We start from the raw sequence: 17777 nt of genomic DNA, 5'->3' as shown, positions 1-17777 counted from the left end.
TTGCTCACAAGCAGCAATGCTGGGTTAAGAGACTTAGGCTGACACGAAGCATTATCTGCAAACTTTGCTTTTAAAGCAATATCAATAAATATTTCTGCTGACAGGTTGCCATAGATGGCTTTGACTTTGAATGGAGCCCTCCTCTCTGGGAAATAACTCTGCCGAGCTGGAGTTCATAGACTTTAAGCTCAGAAGGCACCATCATGATCATCTAATCTGACCTCCTGCACATTGCAGGCCACAAAACCTCACCCACCCACTCCTGAAATAGACCCCTAATCTCTGGCTGAGTTACTGACATCCTCAAATCATGGTTTAAAGATTTCAAGTTACAGAGACTCCGCCATTTGCAGTAGTTTAAACCTGCAAGTGACGTGTGCCCCACATTGCAGAGGAAGGTGAAAACCTCCAGGGTATCTGCCAATCTGACCCAAGGGAAAATTCCTTCCTGACCCCAAATATGGCGATCAGTTAGACCCTGAGCATGTGGGCAAGACCCACTAGGCAGACACCTGGGAAAGAATTCTCTATACTAACACTGAGCTCTCCCCATCTAGTGCCCCATCACTGGCCATTGGCGATATTGGCTGCTAGCAGTCACAGATTGGCTACCTGCCATTGTAGGCAGTCTCATCACACCATCCCCTCCATTAACTTGCAGAGCTCAGTCTTGAAGACAGTTAGGTTTTTGGCCCCATTGCTCCTCTTGGAAGGCTGTTCCAGAACTTCACTGCTCTAATGGTTAGAAACCTTGACCTAATTTCAAGCCTAAACTTGTTGATGGACAGTTTATCTTCTTGGATGGTACCTTACCATCATAATGAGTGCTAAGCGAAGGAAACATTAATATGTATTACCTCTGGCAGAGCCTTGGGGAGCCTGTAGAACGTTTGCAGCAACTGAACATGTGTGTTCCTTTCTTAGGCGGAGGCCCAGATAGCTGCTAAGAAGATGGACAAGGAGTACTTACCCATTGCAGGGCTGGCGGAGTTCAATAAGGCATCAGCTGAGCTGGCACTGGGTGACACCAATGAGGTTATCAAGAGTGGCCGGGTAAAGAGCTAGGCGGAAGTCTGAACTAAAACACTGTACAAGTAGGGCTGTTCTACCCTGTAAGCTTTGTACCTGTCAGCAAAAGAATTCCATAACCACGTCCAGAGTGTTTAAAGAGCAACAGATAATACCTCTGGCTCTTGTAGTGCTTTGCCTCAGTACGTCTCAAAGTGCTTTACGAAGGAGCTCAATATCATTGTCCTTGTTTTAGAGGAGGGAACTGAGACAACAAAGCCTTTGTGACTTGCCCATGGTCAGCCAGCTGGAATAGAACCCAGTGTTCCGGGCTAGCATGGCATTGGCCTAACTGCTGCCATTGAAGGCAACTCTGAGCACTTCTGAAAAACTCACTTAAGAGGGGAGGCGACCTTGTCCAAGGGCACAAAGAAGCCAGTGTTAGAACTGGAGGTGGAGCTCAGCAATTCCTGGCTCCCAGTCCTATTATGAGACAGTATTTCAACTAATGTAGAGCCATGTCTTGCTGTTTAGCTAATTTTTAATCTCAGGTTGTATTGTAAGTTACCATTTGAAATAGAGTAAAAGATCCATGAGACATTGTTTTAACGTCTCAGGCCTGGGGAATTAGCTTGCTGTCTTGTACTGGATTTAGGTATTGATGAGTTAAGAATAGACCTGTAACATCAGTGTTTCTTCTGTGTGGCTCATGCACACTAACAAGATGTTCGTGCACTTTAACATGGTCCATATTTTGTGTGATAGGTTGGCATCTTACACATTTGCATCCCTTTTCCTTATAGTATGTCACCGTGCAGACGATTTCTGGGACTGGGTCTCTAAGAGTTGGAGGCAATTTCTTGGTAAGTCCCTGGTAAATGGTGATGGGAGGAGAGGGGACATCTGTGGCTGAAGCTCATGCATTGATTAAACTCCTTATTGCTGGGAGACTGACTTTCTCTTGCTCTCTCTGTCTGCCATAGCAACGATTCTTCAAGTACAGCCATGACGTGTACCTGCCCAAACCATCCTGGGGCAACCACACCCCCATTTTCAGGGATGCTGGCATGCAGCTGCATGCCTATCGCTACTATGATCCCAAGACCTGCGGCTTTGACTTTGCTGGAGCCTTGGATGACATTTCTGTGAGTTGACTGTTGGGATGGGAGCAGAGGGGGAAGGTAGTGTTTGTAGTCTCATGACCCTACTTACTTAGCTTCTAGGCTGAGCCTGAATTTCAGACCACTGAGCAGCTCCCTCATCCTGTAGTTGCAATTTCTAGTAGTCATTGGAACCTCTAAAGCAGCAGTTCTTAACCTTTCCAGGCTGCTGTACTCCTTTCAGGAGTCTGCTTTGTCTTGTGTACCCCAAGTTTCACTTCAGTTAAAAACTACTTGCTTACACAATCAGACAAAAATACAAGTGTCACAGTACACTTAGTGTGAAAAATTGCCAACTTTTTCACTTTTGCCATATAATTATAAAATCGGAATATAAATATTGTACTTACATTTCAGTGTATAGTATACAGAGCAGAAAAAAAATTGTATGAAATTTTAGTATAAAATATGAAATTTTTAGTTTGTGCTGACTTAATTAGTGCTTTTTCTGTAGCCTGCTGTAACACAAGATAAATATCTAGATGAGTTGATGTACCCCCTGGAAGACTCTGCGTACTCGCAGGTGTATGCATACCCTGATTGAGAACCACTTCTCTAAAGACGCTACAAAACTCATCACACTCTTGAGCACAAACTGATTTACTGCTGCTCGCCTCTTACTCCTCATTTCTGATATTGCTGTGCCTTCTAACTCATTGCTTGCCCTGTGGCTTAGTTATAGGCAACTGAAGAAGAAACATTGCTTTAAACATCGCTTGTCTCATGTCACTCTCTGTAACATCTTCTTTAGAAAATTCCCGAGCAGAGTGTCGTTCTCTTCCACGCCTGTGCTCACAACCCCACTGGTGTGGACCCCCGACCAGAGCAATGGAAGGAGCTGGCTGCTGTGGTGAAGGTGAGGGATGGGATGGTGTATGTCATATCTGTGTTGATACTACTGATGAAATGATGCCATGTTCCTAGACTTGCTGTGTAGTCTTTGGTCTCTGTTGAGCACTGGCCCATTTGTCCCTTGTCAGTTTGGATGGCAACCTTACCTGTCTAAAGTAATGGGGAGCCCAAGTGTATTGGACTGGTGGAGAAGCAGAATTCCTAGCACATACTCAAAGGTCAAACACTCGGCATTCTATGGAAATCTCTGTTATCTAAGGCCCCGATAATTATTCTGCTGAAACTCATTTGATTTCTTGAACCTGGAACATTGTAGGAGCTCCAGCATTGTTATGCTAAAACTACCTTCCTTCTCAACCCAGTGATGGATGGAAATAAGAAATGCCTGGGAATACTGCAGATTTTTGACTATATTCCCTGTGGGAAGGAAAGTGCAGCTAGAATTGGTAGGAGTGAGGGCTGGTCAGTGTCCAGCTAGAGCAATGGTTCTCCAATGGGCATTAATATGTTTGTCGTGGAAGGGGACAGAAGACTAAAAAAACTAAACCCAGCTAAATGTTTGTGCGATCTTGGCCATTGGACAGAGGAAGTTATGGGGGACAGGAGGATGCCAGCCAACCTGACTAGCATGATGAATCTTCCCTTCAGACATACAGTTCTCAAAGTATTTAGTTCAAAGATTAGTGTGTACACACCTGGAATACAAATGAAATGCACTGGTATGTGCTACATAATATGTGACTGTGTGCCACTTCATGCTGCCCTTTAGTAGCCAGGAGCCCTGGTGGTTGTGGAAATGGCCCACAGCTGGTGCAGTAACACATGGGGGAGGCCCTGCATAAATCTCTAGTAACGCTACTGACCTAATTCCTGTGGCTCATAGGTGACCCTGGACATTCAGCCATTAGAAGGGTGAGTGATTGAATCTTTGTTTTTCCTTGCAGAAAAGGAATCTCTTCACATTCTTTGACATGGCGTACCAGGGCTTTGCCAGTGGGGACATAACCCGAGACTCCTGGGCTGTGCGTCATTTTATTGAGCAAGGCATTAATATTGTTCTGTCTCAGTCCTATGCCAAGAACATGGGCCTTTACGGTAAGCAGTGGGAAAGGAAGATGCTCAGAGGGTTAATGATGAGATATGGCACCTTCACTTCCAGGTTGCCGATGTGAAAGCCACCTGCACCATTAGTGACCAGAAATCCCTACCTTCTGGTGAATGCCCACCAGATCCATGTCCTTTCACCTCCTAGGCACTCCCCTTTGGCACAGAAGGGAGATCTGGTCAGATCTGGGTACTGGGGAAGCTCATGCTACTCTACCTGTGCTGTCTCCTCTGCAACTGGGGACTGCTGTGGTGTCCCAGGGCAGGCCTAATCCAAATGCTGGAGGCCTACAACATACATTGTCTCTTGTGGTAGGACGGGTATGATCGGACTTGGATTGTGTTTCAGGGGAGCGTGTGGGTGCCTTCTCGGTGATCTGCAAGGATGTGGATGAGGCCAAGCGGGTGGAATCCCAGCTGAAGATCCTGATCCGCCCCATGTATTCAAACCCACCCATCAATGGAGCTCGTATTGCCTCCACCATCCTGATGAGTCCTGACCTGCGGAAGGAATGGTAAGGCGACTCGCCTTCAGAAGCCTGTTTCCCATCACGAGCAGACTAGAAGCAAAGGTGCTGCATAGGAATGATGCAGGACAAAAGCCTGAACAAGTCAGGCTAAACAAGCTTTTCCATTGTAGCTAGAGAGCACAAAGGAGTGAAAGCCCAGTGGCAGGTACCTCAGGGTGACCCATCCCGTCAGCCCCAATGGGGCGTCGTCAGCCAAAGGAGGGGGAAATTCAAGAGGCTTACCTTTGAGGGAAGCTTCTAAACAGGGCACAGTCTCCCCACCATGCCTGTTCGGTGACTGTCATCCAAGAGAAATGTAACTTGGGGGGACATGATAGAGGTATATAAAATCATGAGTGATGTTGAGAAAGTGGGTAAGGAAAAGTTATTTACTTATTCCCATAATACAAGAACTAGGGGTCACCAAATGAAATTAATGGGCAGCAGGTTTAAAACAAATAAAAGGAAGTTCTTCTTCACGCAGCGCACAGTCAACTTGTGGAACTCCTTGCCTGAGGAGGTTGTGAAGGCTAGGACTATAACAATGTTTAAAAGGGGACTGGATAAATTCATGGTGGTTAAGTCCATAAATAGCTATTAGCCAGAATGGGTAAGAATGGTGTCCCTAGCCTCTGTTCGTCAGAGGGTGGAGATGGATGGCAGGAGAGAGATCACTTGATCATTGCCTGTTAGATTCACTCCCTCTGGGGCACCTGGCATTAGTCACTGTCGGCAGACAGATACTGGGCTAGATGGACCTTTGGTCTGACCCGGTACGGCCTTTCTTATGTTCTTATGTAACTCTGACTGAACACTGCCCCTCAGGACTCCTAGGCAAATACTCTGGTCAAGGTGCTTCCCTGCGTGGGTCTCCTCTGTTGCAGTAACAGTGCCATGGAGCTCTGGCACCAAGCTGCTAGCGAGCAAGAGACAGAAAAGCTACTTACACCTCTTTACCTAGAGCTGCAGGAAAGAGGTCAGTGTAAGGTCCAGCTCTTCCAGGAGGGGAGTCCCTTTAAATACAGCATACTCCCCTTCCTCTGACTATGCTGACTTCCTGCTGCTCCAAATGTAGAACCTAGCAGGGCTGTTTGAACAGGTGGCCTGATCCTCTTGGGTAACCACATACCAGCCTGCATGGCATCATCTGGTGGAAATTCAGACTGGAATGTGCAGTTTTCCTCACTGTCATTTTAACTGGACAGATTCAGCTGTAAATGGAACTGTTCGGGTTTCCCAGCCTGAAGGCTGCAGTCTGTGCCTAGCAGCTCAATGCTGGGGCATTAAAGGGTCTCACTAATGCATTGCAGGACTTTTTAATACATCTTCCATGGGGAAATGAAATGGTGTTTTGTTTTGAGCTCTGCTCCCCTCTGAGTACAGCTGAGGACGGTAACCTGATCGCATGTTCTGATGTACCCATGCACTGCTTTCCTAGTCCTATTGATCTGTTGCTAGAGTTCAGGGTCCCTGCAGGCAGCTGACTTGGCAGAACAAAAGGGGAAGGCTGTGTCCTCTAGCCCTCACCCCGCTGGGCACTCTGATAGCTGCCTCCTTTTGGCAGACACATCTTTAGCACGGTGCTTATGCCTGGAACAGACATGCACAGATCCGAGCCCCAGCAGAGCCATATCCTGGATGGGTTGCTTTTGGGGAGTAGTGGGTGTCACCCTCGGAATACAGTAGAATTGTGTTTAACTGAATTGCCTGGGGGAGACCCAGAATGTTGGGATAAATGGAATTGTGAGGTTTGGCTGTCAGTACCAGGGAGCAGTGATGGCAGTCCCTGGGGGTAGAGGAGAGAGAAGGGGAAGGAAAGAAGGAAGGAGAGGGAGAGCAGCTGCAGGAGACTGGAGCCTCCTTGGTGTTGCTCCAGCACTAACATCCCCAGGCTCCACAAGTGCAGTACAAATAGCGAGGGGTACAGCTGGCTACCTGCCCTAAGGCTGTCATAGCCAGGAAGCGCTAGAGCACACCAAGGAGGTTCCAGACCCCTGTAGCTATGCCCCCTCCCTCTCTGCTTTCCTTCCCTCTTTCTCTCCTCCACCCTTGGAGACCAGCATCACTGCTTCCTGGCACGACCACCTCAGGGGAGGTAATTGACCATACCCACGCTTCTGTTCATCTGGAAATCCTTCCAAATCGCGGTGCCCGCAGCCTTAATGTTTGTTAATCAGCGGGTGATTAATTGGCATAGGGCTGCATGGAGATGACACTGTTGATTTGGCTAATTAGGATTCTCGTATAAATGGTATTTGGATAACTGGAATACACACGCACACGCAGTAAGGTCTATAGAATTGAACGTTGTTCTGGATGGCATCAGAAATATTTCTGTTCTTGATGAGCCCCTTGATATTTAAAGTCCATGGCTTGAGTGTGCTTAACAATCAACCCTCTGCAATGGGGAATCCTGTGAGTATGGTGATCTCACCTTGGTCCCCTCTGAACTGGAGTCCATATTGCACCCACTGGGTTAGTAAAGAGCCCCCCTCTTCTGATCACAGGAGAGAGAGGCAGCTCCTAAAGCAGTGTGGACTCAACTTCCCACACTGAACTAAAACACTAGGCTTGCTCTGCCTCTAACTGAAGCCACCAGCGTGACCTTTTGCCTGTCGCACTCTCCACTGACTGTGTGTGCAACCAGTTGAAAGCAGCAGTGCTTAACTTCACTTTGGCATTGCAGGTGGGTTCCCGGTGTGAATTGTGAAGAGGGAAGCTTTAGAGGTGTTTCCTTTGGGTAGTCGACTGCGTGCTAGTCTCTATTGTTGTCCTGCCTCACCGTTGTCTGAATCTGATGTCCAGGCATCTCCTTTCTGTTGCTGCTCCTGCAGGCTGGAAGAGGTGAAGGGGATGGCTGACCGGATCATTGACATGCGCAACCAGCTGGTGGCCAACCTCAAGAAAGAAGGCTCCTCCCACAACTGGCAACACATCACTGACCAGATCGGCATGTTCTGTTACACGGGGCTGAAACCTGAACAGGTGAGTGTGATTCTCCCCAATCTGCCGGAAAAACCATTCCCCTGGACTGGGGGAAACTGGAAGCACATGGATATCCATGGCAGGCTGGGCTCATGGAACACATGCTATTCTTGGGAAGGTGGGGAGCTGATGACAAAATTTCCCACTTTAGCATTGGCTTTTTCTTTCTAAGTATGCCTGAGGTCAGTGTGAAATTTAACTGATTAGATGTACCTGACTTTCATGTAGCCTCCTTGGGAGAATCCCAGTGGGACCTAAGCAGGTTTTCCTAAGGCAGTTCACAGGAGAAATTCCAGTCCTGTTGGGTTGCTTTGTGTGTGTGACTCCTGCTGGCTCCATGCTGGTCTGCTCAGTGCATTGCCTTGAAGGAGCAGCTTGTTCTCTCATTGAAAAAGAAGATGGTCCCTTCTGGGTTGCTACTGGCTGCACTAGGGAAAATATAGAATTGGAAGGGACCTTGAGAGGTCGTCTAGTCCAGTCCACTGCACTCAAGGAAGGACTGAGTTTTATCTAGACCATCCCTGACAGGTGTTTGTCCAACCTGTTCTTAAAAATCCCCAATGATGGAGATTCCACAACCTCCCTGGGCAATTTATTCCAGTGCTTAACTATCCTGACAGGAAGTTTTTCCTAATGTCCAACCAAAACCACCTTTGCTGCAGTTTAAGCCCATGTCACTCATGGTTGTATTTCCAAATAGGAAGTCACGAATATGAAGCCAGTTAAGACACTGGTGGAGCTGAGGAACTTCATTCCTTACAAAAAAGCTTAGGAATCATTAAAAAGGGGATAGAGAATAAGACTGAGAGACTGAGAATATATTATTGCCCTTATATAAATCCATGGTACGCCCACATCTCGAATACTGTGTACAGATGTGTCTCTCACTCCAAAAAGATAAAAGAGAAGAAAATGATTTAGGGGGTTAGAGAGTCCATACGATGAAAGGAAGATTAAAGAGGGCTCTTCAGCTTGGAAAAAAGAAGAGATTCAAGGGGGGGATATGATAGGGAAATATAAAAATCATGAGTGATGTTGAGAAAGTGAATAAATAAAAGTTATTTACTTATCAAATAATAGAACTCCTTAGGGGTCAAATGAGAAAGGCTAGGCAGGCAAAAAAAAAACAAATAAAAGGTCTTTCTTCAGTCAACTCACATGGTGGAACTCCTTAAAGGAGGCTGTGAGAGCTATGGGAGGAATGGTGTCCAAACTAAAAGGGGACTGGGATGGAGATGGATGGCAGGAGAGAGATCTTCACTCCTCTGGGGGCACCTGGCATTGGCCACTGTCGGTAGACAGATACTGGGCTAGATGGACCTTTGGTCTGACCCAGTACGGCCGTTCTTATGTAAGCTTCCTCCTCCTCTGTGCAGACATAGAGAATCTTGTATGCACTCAACATCAGTCTTAGGATACCCCCTTTTGCAACTGTCGTCTATCCCTTCAGACTAGCCTACTATCGTAAAGGTACCATGAATAGCCACCTGTTCCAGTAACACGCGATTTCACATGAGATGCAGAGGTCTGAGGCAAAACATAGAATCCTAAAAATGTCTGGTTGGAAATGACCTCAGTCATCCAGTCCAACCCCACTGTGGCACTCTATGCTGCAGCAGGGCCTAGTAAGCAGAGGCCATCCCTAAGCTCAGTAAGCTCCCTCTTGCCATGTTCTCAGAACAGGGCTCTGTCAAATGCAACAATCTAAAAACCAGCTACAACAGGGGTCCCCAAACTGGGGGTTGGGACCCCTTAGGGGGTCGCGAGGTTATTACATGGGGGGGTCACGAGCTGTCAGCCTCCACCCCAAACCCCACTTTGTATCCAGCATTTATAATGGTATTACAAATTAAAAACCCTTTTTTAAAATATTTATGGGGGGTTGCACTCAGAGGCTTGCTATGTGAAAGGGGTCACCAGTACAAAAGTTTGAGAACTGCTGAACTACAATGATTAACAATGAAAGTGAAACTAAGTCACTGCTGGAATATAAACATGTAGATGTAAAGGTGCCCACGGAGTAGGCGAGCACATCTATCTGTGCATGCCCATGGTCTGGGATGCTAGACTATTGATAACTTAAATAGTTTACAAACAAGGTTTTCTGTTGAGCTGCCTGCCAGATCCTGGGTTCAGCTTCCTGTTAGAAATTTGGAAAACGCTCTCAATCCTGCTGATGAGGGGCAAAGGACGTGTGAGCGAGTATCTTGGACTTGGGTCTGGTCTGCACTAACAGACCTATATTGGTATAACTCACACTCGGGGTGTGAAAAATCCACGCTGCTGAGTGACGTCGTTACCCAGAGTTGCTGGGCTCTAGGTGTATCTGCAGACCATGGTTGCAGATCAGATGCAGGTACAAATTGTGTATCTGCTCAGGGCTCTAGTTATACCAGCCTAACCCCCTGTGCAGACACCTTCTCCCTCTGTCTCTCGAGGAGGTGGATTAACTACGCTGACAGCAGAGCGTCTCCCATCAGCATAGAGTGTCCTCTTTAAAGCGCTACAGCTGCACCAGTGCAGCATTTTAAGGGTAGACGTGCCCTTAGACTGGCAGATCAGTCAGGAGACGCTAACTTTTCAGGCACTGTTAGCCCATTAACATCTCTCAAACTCCTTTCTGTCTCCTGATCTTCAATGTTTGTTTTTAAGAATCTTTGCCATTTTCTTTGGAAGCCTTGGATGGGCTAAAACATACTCCTGACATGAGAGGTCCTTATGAAAAGAGGACTGTCCTTCTTCCCCAAAGTCTCTGTTCTCTCGTCAAAATGTTTTCGTGCTCGCACGACACCCTTCAGTGGTAGTGATTAAAAGCTAAACTAGCTCTCACCAGGGCTTTGGAGCAGAGCCCGGAGCTGGAGCGCGGAGCAGCTCCAGAGCAATGGAGCTGCAGGTTTTTGCCTGGAGCTGGAGCGGAGCCGGAGCACAGCTCCAAAGCCCTGCTCTCAGCTGTAAAATGGAACAATCGTGTTGCTCTTTAAAAGGTGGCATTAAAGTGCAGCTGAAGTCATGTGACTCTTGGCTGAGGATTTTAGTGCTTTTATGTGCCACCGTGCTAGTGAGTGGGCTTCAGGGCTGACCAAAGAGCAGTCCGCAGGCCGAGTGCAGCTCAGAGATCTGTGCTGTGACCTGGGGAAGCCACCTTATCTCATAAACTACAATTCCCAGCATGCAGTGCTGAGTCTCTACCTATCTACTGCTAGAATCAGGATGGAGCACTGCATGCTGAGATTCAGTCTCCCCTGGGCTACACCTCATTTTAGGCAAACTGGTTGTGCCTTGAGGCCCTGGCAAGCTGCTAAAGCAGCCCTTCGGTCCGGTGATGTTTGGACCCTGTGGAACTAAGAACTTTGTTTTGTGTTTTCCCCTCAGGTGGAGCGACTAACCAAAGAGTTCTCCATATACATGACAAAAGATGGTCGGATCTCCATGGCAGGGGTCACATCTGGTAACGTGGGTTACCTAGCTCATGCAATACACCAAGTCAGCAAGTAAACACAGTGGAGCAGACGGCCTTCCCTTCAACGGTCTTTGGACTTTCTGAATCAAGAGGAAGGGGAAGTGCATTTGGGGGGGTTGGGGCAAGCAGAATATTTACTTTCAACCACAGCACTTGATTCTGTCATTTAATGTAGTTCGTGTACAAGGCTGCAGCTAGCGGCATCAACACATCATAGCCAAAGCCACCTGCCCTTTCCGACAGGGATGTCACTGCTTCCTGCTCCTCTCTTCAGAAGTAGCTTCTCGCATTATGCACCCTCTCCCCTACACAGGCACCCGTCAGGCTTTAAACATCTTGGCACAACTAGTGCATGTAGAATGATAGAACTCTGACCAAGAGGACTGGGCGCTGAGTGGCATCTCTGTGCCCATCTCTTACTTGGGAGGGGAGAAGGCTTCATAACATAGTTCAGTTACTGTTTTTAAATGAGCTGGAACAGGATCAAGACCCCGTCCTCCCACTCTGAAAGGAGATCAAGTAACGCGTCACTGCATTCATGTCAACAGGGGACCCTGTCCTTCTACACTGGTGGGGGTAGAGCGACAGCTGGAGCTGTGGGACCAGCACAGCTCTACTGTCTAGCTGTACAGCACGGCCACTTGCTTTACTCACGTCATTCGAGGAGGGCCACTGAAAACGCTGTATGTAAATGAGTTTTGGGGTCTGCTCCTCATGGGTGGCAGGTGGAGCCCCAGTTCAGGGAGGCTAGGCCCTGGCTCCGCCCCTTCCGCTCCCCCATCCCTGGCCGGAGCCCTGAGCCTCCCACCCAACCTGCTTGGAGGAGCCCTGGGCTAGCGCAGGTAGTGCAGTTTGTGCCACTACACCTGAGCCACCGCAGCCGCGCCTCCCCTCCGCAGACTCCAGGCCGCCCTGTGGGAACATTCAAAAGCCCTTCTCTTCTCTCTTCTGGAAGAAGAACCTGAGCTTTTGATATGCACCATGCAGGCTATGGGGCCACTGAGGAGGTATGTGTTATTCAGCTTCCCAGGTTCATCAGGACTCTTCTTGGAGTCCAGGGAGATTAGTAAGGAACCCAGGAAGCTGAGTAGCACATACCATCTCAGCTGCTCGGGAACCTGCACGGTGCATAATATTACAAATTTCCACCACACCACCTGCAACCAGGGTCTGACGGCAGCAGCTGCACTAGGAGAGGTTGAGCCTCCCCTGGCCTATTATACCCTCTGCCCATGCTGCTCCTCCAGCTTGGTAGGTGGAGGGAGAGTGAACATGCCATACAGGTCTTGGTTGAAAAACAGCTTTTGATCAAATGACCTAGAAAACCAGCTTGAGATCCCAAATAATCAATCCTCTGCCTGTGTAAACTTGCATCACCAATGTATTTTGATTGCTTCTTCCTTGCCTGTCAGAGTGCTACAGCTGATGGCTTGTTTCACCTTTACAGCAGCAGAAGCATGAAAGGAGAGAGCACTTTTCAGGGAGCACATGCATGAGGGATACTTATTACACAATTGCAATCTAAGCCTCTGAATGCCGCTTCTGGGGTTGATTTTGTCTTTAACGATTGTAGAAATGACACAGAGGATCTGAATTTGCTTCTGAACAAGAAAAACTGAAAAGCTTTAGAGAACTCCTGATATCAAAGCCTGTACAATTGTTTCTAATCAGGAATCCCATCTCTGTTCAGAAAAACTAGTGGTGCTTTTAGGGCGTGTGAGAGAGATCAGTGCCTCTCTGGGGTTGTCATTTCTCGCTTTAATCGTGTTTGGAAACATGGCTTGCTTCGTTCTCTCCCTCTCATGCCTCCCCGAGTGCCATTCGCACAGAAGTAGGGTGATTCTTCCCACGCTAAGATTCTGCTCTGAAAAATGGCCACTTCTTTCGCCTGACCTGATTGTGGTGTGTACTCTCCTATCCCTGCTACTAGTGTGACAACCAGCCTTAGCTGTTAGGTATCTTACATTCCTGCTATCCGTCCGGAGCTGAGAGAGAAAGCTGGCTTCAATTCCTTGTTGTGCATCAACAGACCTAATTGGCCATGGGTTTGAAACTTAGTTATATCTGCGTAACCTCCTGAAAGCAAGGGGGTTGTGTCAGGAGGGTATACTTAACAGAACTGTCAGCACTCCTGGTCATATGCAGGAAGGAAAGATCCCAGTCATCTAAAACACAAAAAAAGACCACCTCTCTCCTTGTAAACTCAGAGTTGTCTCTTGGCAACTGATCAATAAACATGGAACCCCATGATGTCTCTTCTTCCACAGGCACTCTTCAGAGTGGAAGTGGACTACAGGGGAGTCGCATCTTACGCGGGGGTTAGGTTCTGGAGTCAGCACATAAGGTGAAAATCACATATAGTCAAACGCTCATTGAGTAGAATGGCAGGCGTAGTTGCCCGCACTACAAGTACAGTATTTAAATTATTTTCTCTTGTTTTGCCGAGTGCATATAGTTAAAATTGCGTAAGTTATGCACCTATGATGCAACTCCACCGTACTTTGATATTTAATCCTAAATAGACTCTCCTGCACCCAACTGAACCCATATGGATCAGTTCCAGCTTTCCAGTGTTTGTCAGCTGAAGCCAACTCTTAAGGCTGAGCCCCTCCCCACTTTGTTTCTTCTTCCACAGCGTATGTCATCTTTTAACCAACGAGCTGGGTTTCCATCATTCTCTTCCTTCTCTTCTCCCACCCCTCCATCCCCCTTCACTGATTTTAAAAACTAACTGGAACAGTTTGAATGGAAATTGGTTGTAAGAGATCTGCAGGCCTTAAAGCAAACACACCAATGAAGTGTTTCTGTGGTGTCTGGCAGCATGGAGTTCTCCGTTGCTGAAGGCAGAGGCCTGAACATGAACATACGTGAGGTAGACACGTGCAAGATACTGCTGCCACCTCTGAGCCCCATGTGTGTTCTTTTCTTCCCACTCACTCCCAGACTAAGTGGTCCCATTGCTAACTGTCCATGGGCATCTTTCCTATTTTAGTCCCTAGAGGGCTTTTTGCTGATCGATAGGCAGCTGTCACTTCTGTAGTTCCTTCCTACCATTGTTCCATCCCCCTAAGCTGCCACCGCTGTAGCCAGAAGAAAAGGAGTAAAGGAGGATTCTAGTCTGTCTCAAGTAAAGAGAAGTCAATTGCACTTTAATGGCAGTGGTGATGTACACATCCTCCTGCATGGGAGTTACTGAAGCCACTTGCCCAAAGCCTTCGCTTCTCTCTGATTCTCAGTGTGCATCTGGTTAGGGAATGACTTTTTTGTGCTGTGGTTCTAAGCTTCTGTGTGCTTCCAGCTCTGCTCTTCACCTTGCTAGGCAAGCCGTTTGCCACTGTCTAGTCATTTAGGCCTTTATGCAGCCTGTTCTCTCTGTTACAATAAAACTACAGATAGCGTGTACCCATGTTTCTCTGAATAAGTGTAACACCTTCATTGTAATTTGCTAACAGAAATTCCAAACAGTCCATCTAGGCTCACAAGTCAAGTTGTTCTTAGGAAGCATTGTCATAAAGTTAACACTAAACAAAACTACCTACAGCACTTTATCCAAATAGTAAAAATTGAGATTTTGGATTTAAAAAAACCCAAATGGTTCAGCGCTAGAGCAGCTGAGTTTTTGAATGCCTCCAGTGGGTGATTCTCCAACTTGAGCTACCATGGGCCTGACTCTTCAAAGGTGCTGAGCACCTACCTCTTCCATTGACATTAATTGGAGTCGGAGGCCACTCAGCACTTCTGAAAAACCCAGCCCCCATGGTACCTCGAGAGAGGGACAAAGAGGCACCCCAAGTCCATGGCCAATTTGGAAACTGTTGATGAAAGGTCTGAAAAAGCAGCCAAGAAGGTCCAAAAACAAAAGGATCTTTACACAGAAAACTGCTCTTAGCAGCAGCAGTGTGGGTGGAGGTGGGGAACAGGCACTGAACATGGGTATGGTATCTTGGGGCTTGGCTGGGTCATGCAGGGCACAACTTATTACTAGGCACCCCTGCAATGTGCCTCTTCTGGAATGGGGCAAGTTCACTCCTCTCCCACCCCACCCCCTGGCCAGTTGGGCTTACTGAACAAAGTGGCCTAGTTGGTTTCCACTGTCACCCAGCCCAAGCAGCGCTTCTAGATTCAACTTGAGAAACAGATGAGCTGAGATCAATCCAACTCCTCAATCGGGAATGAGGGGAATAGGGGCTACTCTGCTCTCACTATGTTGCCTGCCCACCACTCTTATGTTATCTGTGGAGTGTGCATATGAACACAAACTCAGTTGATCAGCAGTTAAAGTTGCCTTATGACATGCTCCAAGCATAGTAAAAGGAAAGTGTCCAGTATTCCCTGTCACCCTTACGTGGCTGTTGCTAACACTCCACGAGGCATTCATATCACCATCTATGGCACATACGGCAGCACCATACCTACCCCATCTTCATCCACCTCACACACAAAACTTGTTAACAAGGTGTCCTTTTGTACAGGCTACACACATGACAGGTACTAGTGTGGGGAGGAGAGCTACCTGAGGGGGGGGTTCCAGTGCCCCACCCCATGCACATGGGTGCGATTGATTGGGGAGGGGGCAGAGCTTTGACTCTATTCCCCTAGTGAGCTGGCTGCCATAACTGCTGCATCAGCACAATGAGGGAAGTCCACTGTGCCTTGGAGGGAACTCACAACAAATGACTTTCAGGGGTTCTCTAAGAGCAGCATAACACGCTGCCCGCGGTCAGGCCTTGTGGTAAAGCCACGAATGAGCCCTGTTCTCTGTGGAGATTTCCTCCAGACCAGGCAGGAGCCAATTACCCAGAAACCCAAATATCCTGAAACAATGGCCAAGGGAGCGGATCTTATAATGGCGAAAGCTTCAGTTAGTCTGTGATTCAGCAACGCCCCCAGCCGAGTCCTCACCACAGTGCTCCGCTCACGCCGTTGCCAGCCTGTGGGATTCTGAGTGTTGCTAGGTGCGTGTGTTCTCTCTGTAGGCTGGCCCAGCCCTGCGCAGGTAGGTGAGCAGCCGACCTCGCTAGCCCAGACTCGGTGTGGTGATAAAGGCACTTGGCCAGGCTTATTGCCCTCGAGGCCCAGAACTAGCGCCTTGGCTCCGGGGTTACGGGCACACTAGCACAAGTGCCACTCAGCAGCAGGAATTTCTGCTGGCCCCTGGGCCACCCAAAGGGTGAAGGCGAGGTACACCCACATGTACAGACTGAGACAAACGCCTTACGCTCCATCTCACACAATTCCTGACATCGGCTTGTTACGTCCCCTTGTGTCGTGCTCCAGGTATCGCAGGCAAAACATCCCCTTCCCTGGTGTTAGGTCAGGATGTCCCTGGGCTAATCTTTCGGCTTGTGTTCTCACATACCCAGTTTCTGTTGCTTTTCGGGGTGCGGTTTAGCAATGCTAGCAATACCTTTGCCACAGTCATATATTGCAGAGGTTCTCAAAACTGGGTCTGTGCCCCCAGGGGAGGCACAGAATGTATTCGGGGGGGCGCGAGAAGCCGAGCTGCGTCGCAGTAGAGGTACTTGTGTGGCAAGAGCCAAGGGAGGGGCGTTAAAGGACTACAGACCAAGAAGGGGGCACGATCAAATAAGTTTGAGACCCTCTGATCTATTGACAGTGAACGTGTAAACATCCATTTTAATCCACAGCTTAACTTTAATTCACAAGCTCCCAGCTCTCTCTCTCCCCACCCTACAATGGGGATCCCTCAACTGGCACTGAGCTGTAGCTGCCTCTGGGTGAGGCACAGGTGCTGTTTATCCCTTGCCCAGCATTGAGATGCAGCCGCCTTGGGTGTATTTATAGAGGGATCTCTCACCCAAGGCTGAGATGCGGCTGCCTCTGAGGTGGGATAGTGGGGGCTGTTTATAGATGCCATGATTGGCAAAGAGCTGCAGCCATCTCTAGGTTGGGGCATGGGTAGGGTTACCAGGTGTCTGGTTTTGGACCAAAACGCCCACTTGAAAAGGGACCCTGGTGGCTCTGGTCAGCACTACTAACCGGGCCATTAAATGTCCAGTTGGCAGGGCTGCCAGGCTCCCTTCCTGGCTCCGCGTGGCGCCCTGGAAGCTGCAACCGGTCCCTCAGCTGCTAGGCAGAGGTGCGACCAGTGGGAGCTGCAGGTGGAGGCAGCGCACAGAGCCACTTGGCCGTGCCTCTGCCTAGGAGCTGAGGGACATGTCACAGCTTCCAGGGAGCCCCCTGAGGTAAGTGCTGCCCAGAGCCTGAACCCCTCACCTCCTCCTGCACCCCAACCCTCTGTCCCAGTCCTGAGCTCCCTCCCGCATCCAAACTTGACCCCACAGCCCCCACACCCCAACCACCAGCCCTGACACACCCTGAACCCCTCATTTCTGGTCCCACCCCAGAGCCTGCACCCCCAGCTGGAGCCCTCACCCCCCTCCTGCACCCCAACCCCCTGCCCCAGCCTGGTGAAAATGAGCAAGGGAGTGAGGGTGGGGGAGAGCCAGCGACGGGGGGGGGTGTGTGTGGAAGGGGCGTGGCCTTGGAGACGGGGCGTGGCCTTGGAGAAGGGGCAGCGGTGGGGCTTGGAGAGGGCAGGGCAAGAGTGTTCAGTTTTGTGCGATTAGAAAGTTGGCAACCCCAGCACGGGGGCTGCTTACATGCTGGTGGGGTCGGGCCCACACTGTTCCTAGCAGGAACAGGCTGTCCAGTATTCTGGGAACACAGGAGTGGCAC

The 17777-nt window shown here is 48.8% G+C and overlaps 1 protein-coding gene across 2 annotated transcripts in view; it reads left to right on the top strand.

Annotated features, from left to right (window-relative positions):
• GOT2 (glutamic-oxaloacetic transaminase 2) overlaps positions 1–14480 on the top strand; it is a 30129-nt gene extending 15649 nt beyond the window's left edge. For both annotated transcript variants that reach the window (XM_039503610.1, XM_039503609.1), the window contains exons 3-10: positions 925–1053; positions 1812–1871; positions 1992–2153; positions 2920–3024; positions 3965–4115; positions 4474–4639; positions 7468–7618; positions 10991–14480. In XM_039503610.1, the coding sequence (XP_039359544.1) occupies positions 925–1053; positions 1812–1871; positions 1992–2153; positions 2920–3024; positions 3965–4115; positions 4474–4639; positions 7468–7618; positions 10991–11113 (1047 nt within the window). In that variant the 3' untranslated portion in view covers positions 11114–14480. The remainder of the gene's footprint in view (positions 1–924; positions 1054–1811; positions 1872–1991; positions 2154–2919; positions 3025–3964; positions 4116–4473; positions 4640–7467; positions 7619–10990) is intronic.
• The last annotated feature ends 3297 nt before the right edge of the window (positions 14481–17777 follow it).

The sequence above is a fragment of the Mauremys reevesii genome, linkage group 16 (genome assembly GCF_016161935.1).
Source record: "Mauremys reevesii isolate NIE-2019 linkage group 16, ASM1616193v1, whole genome shotgun sequence".
Taxonomy (NCBI): domain Eukaryota; kingdom Metazoa; phylum Chordata; order Testudines; family Geoemydidae; genus Mauremys; species Mauremys reevesii.
The sequence above is the reverse complement of the archived record's forward strand: the minus strand, read 5'-3'. Positions and strand labels throughout refer to the sequence as shown.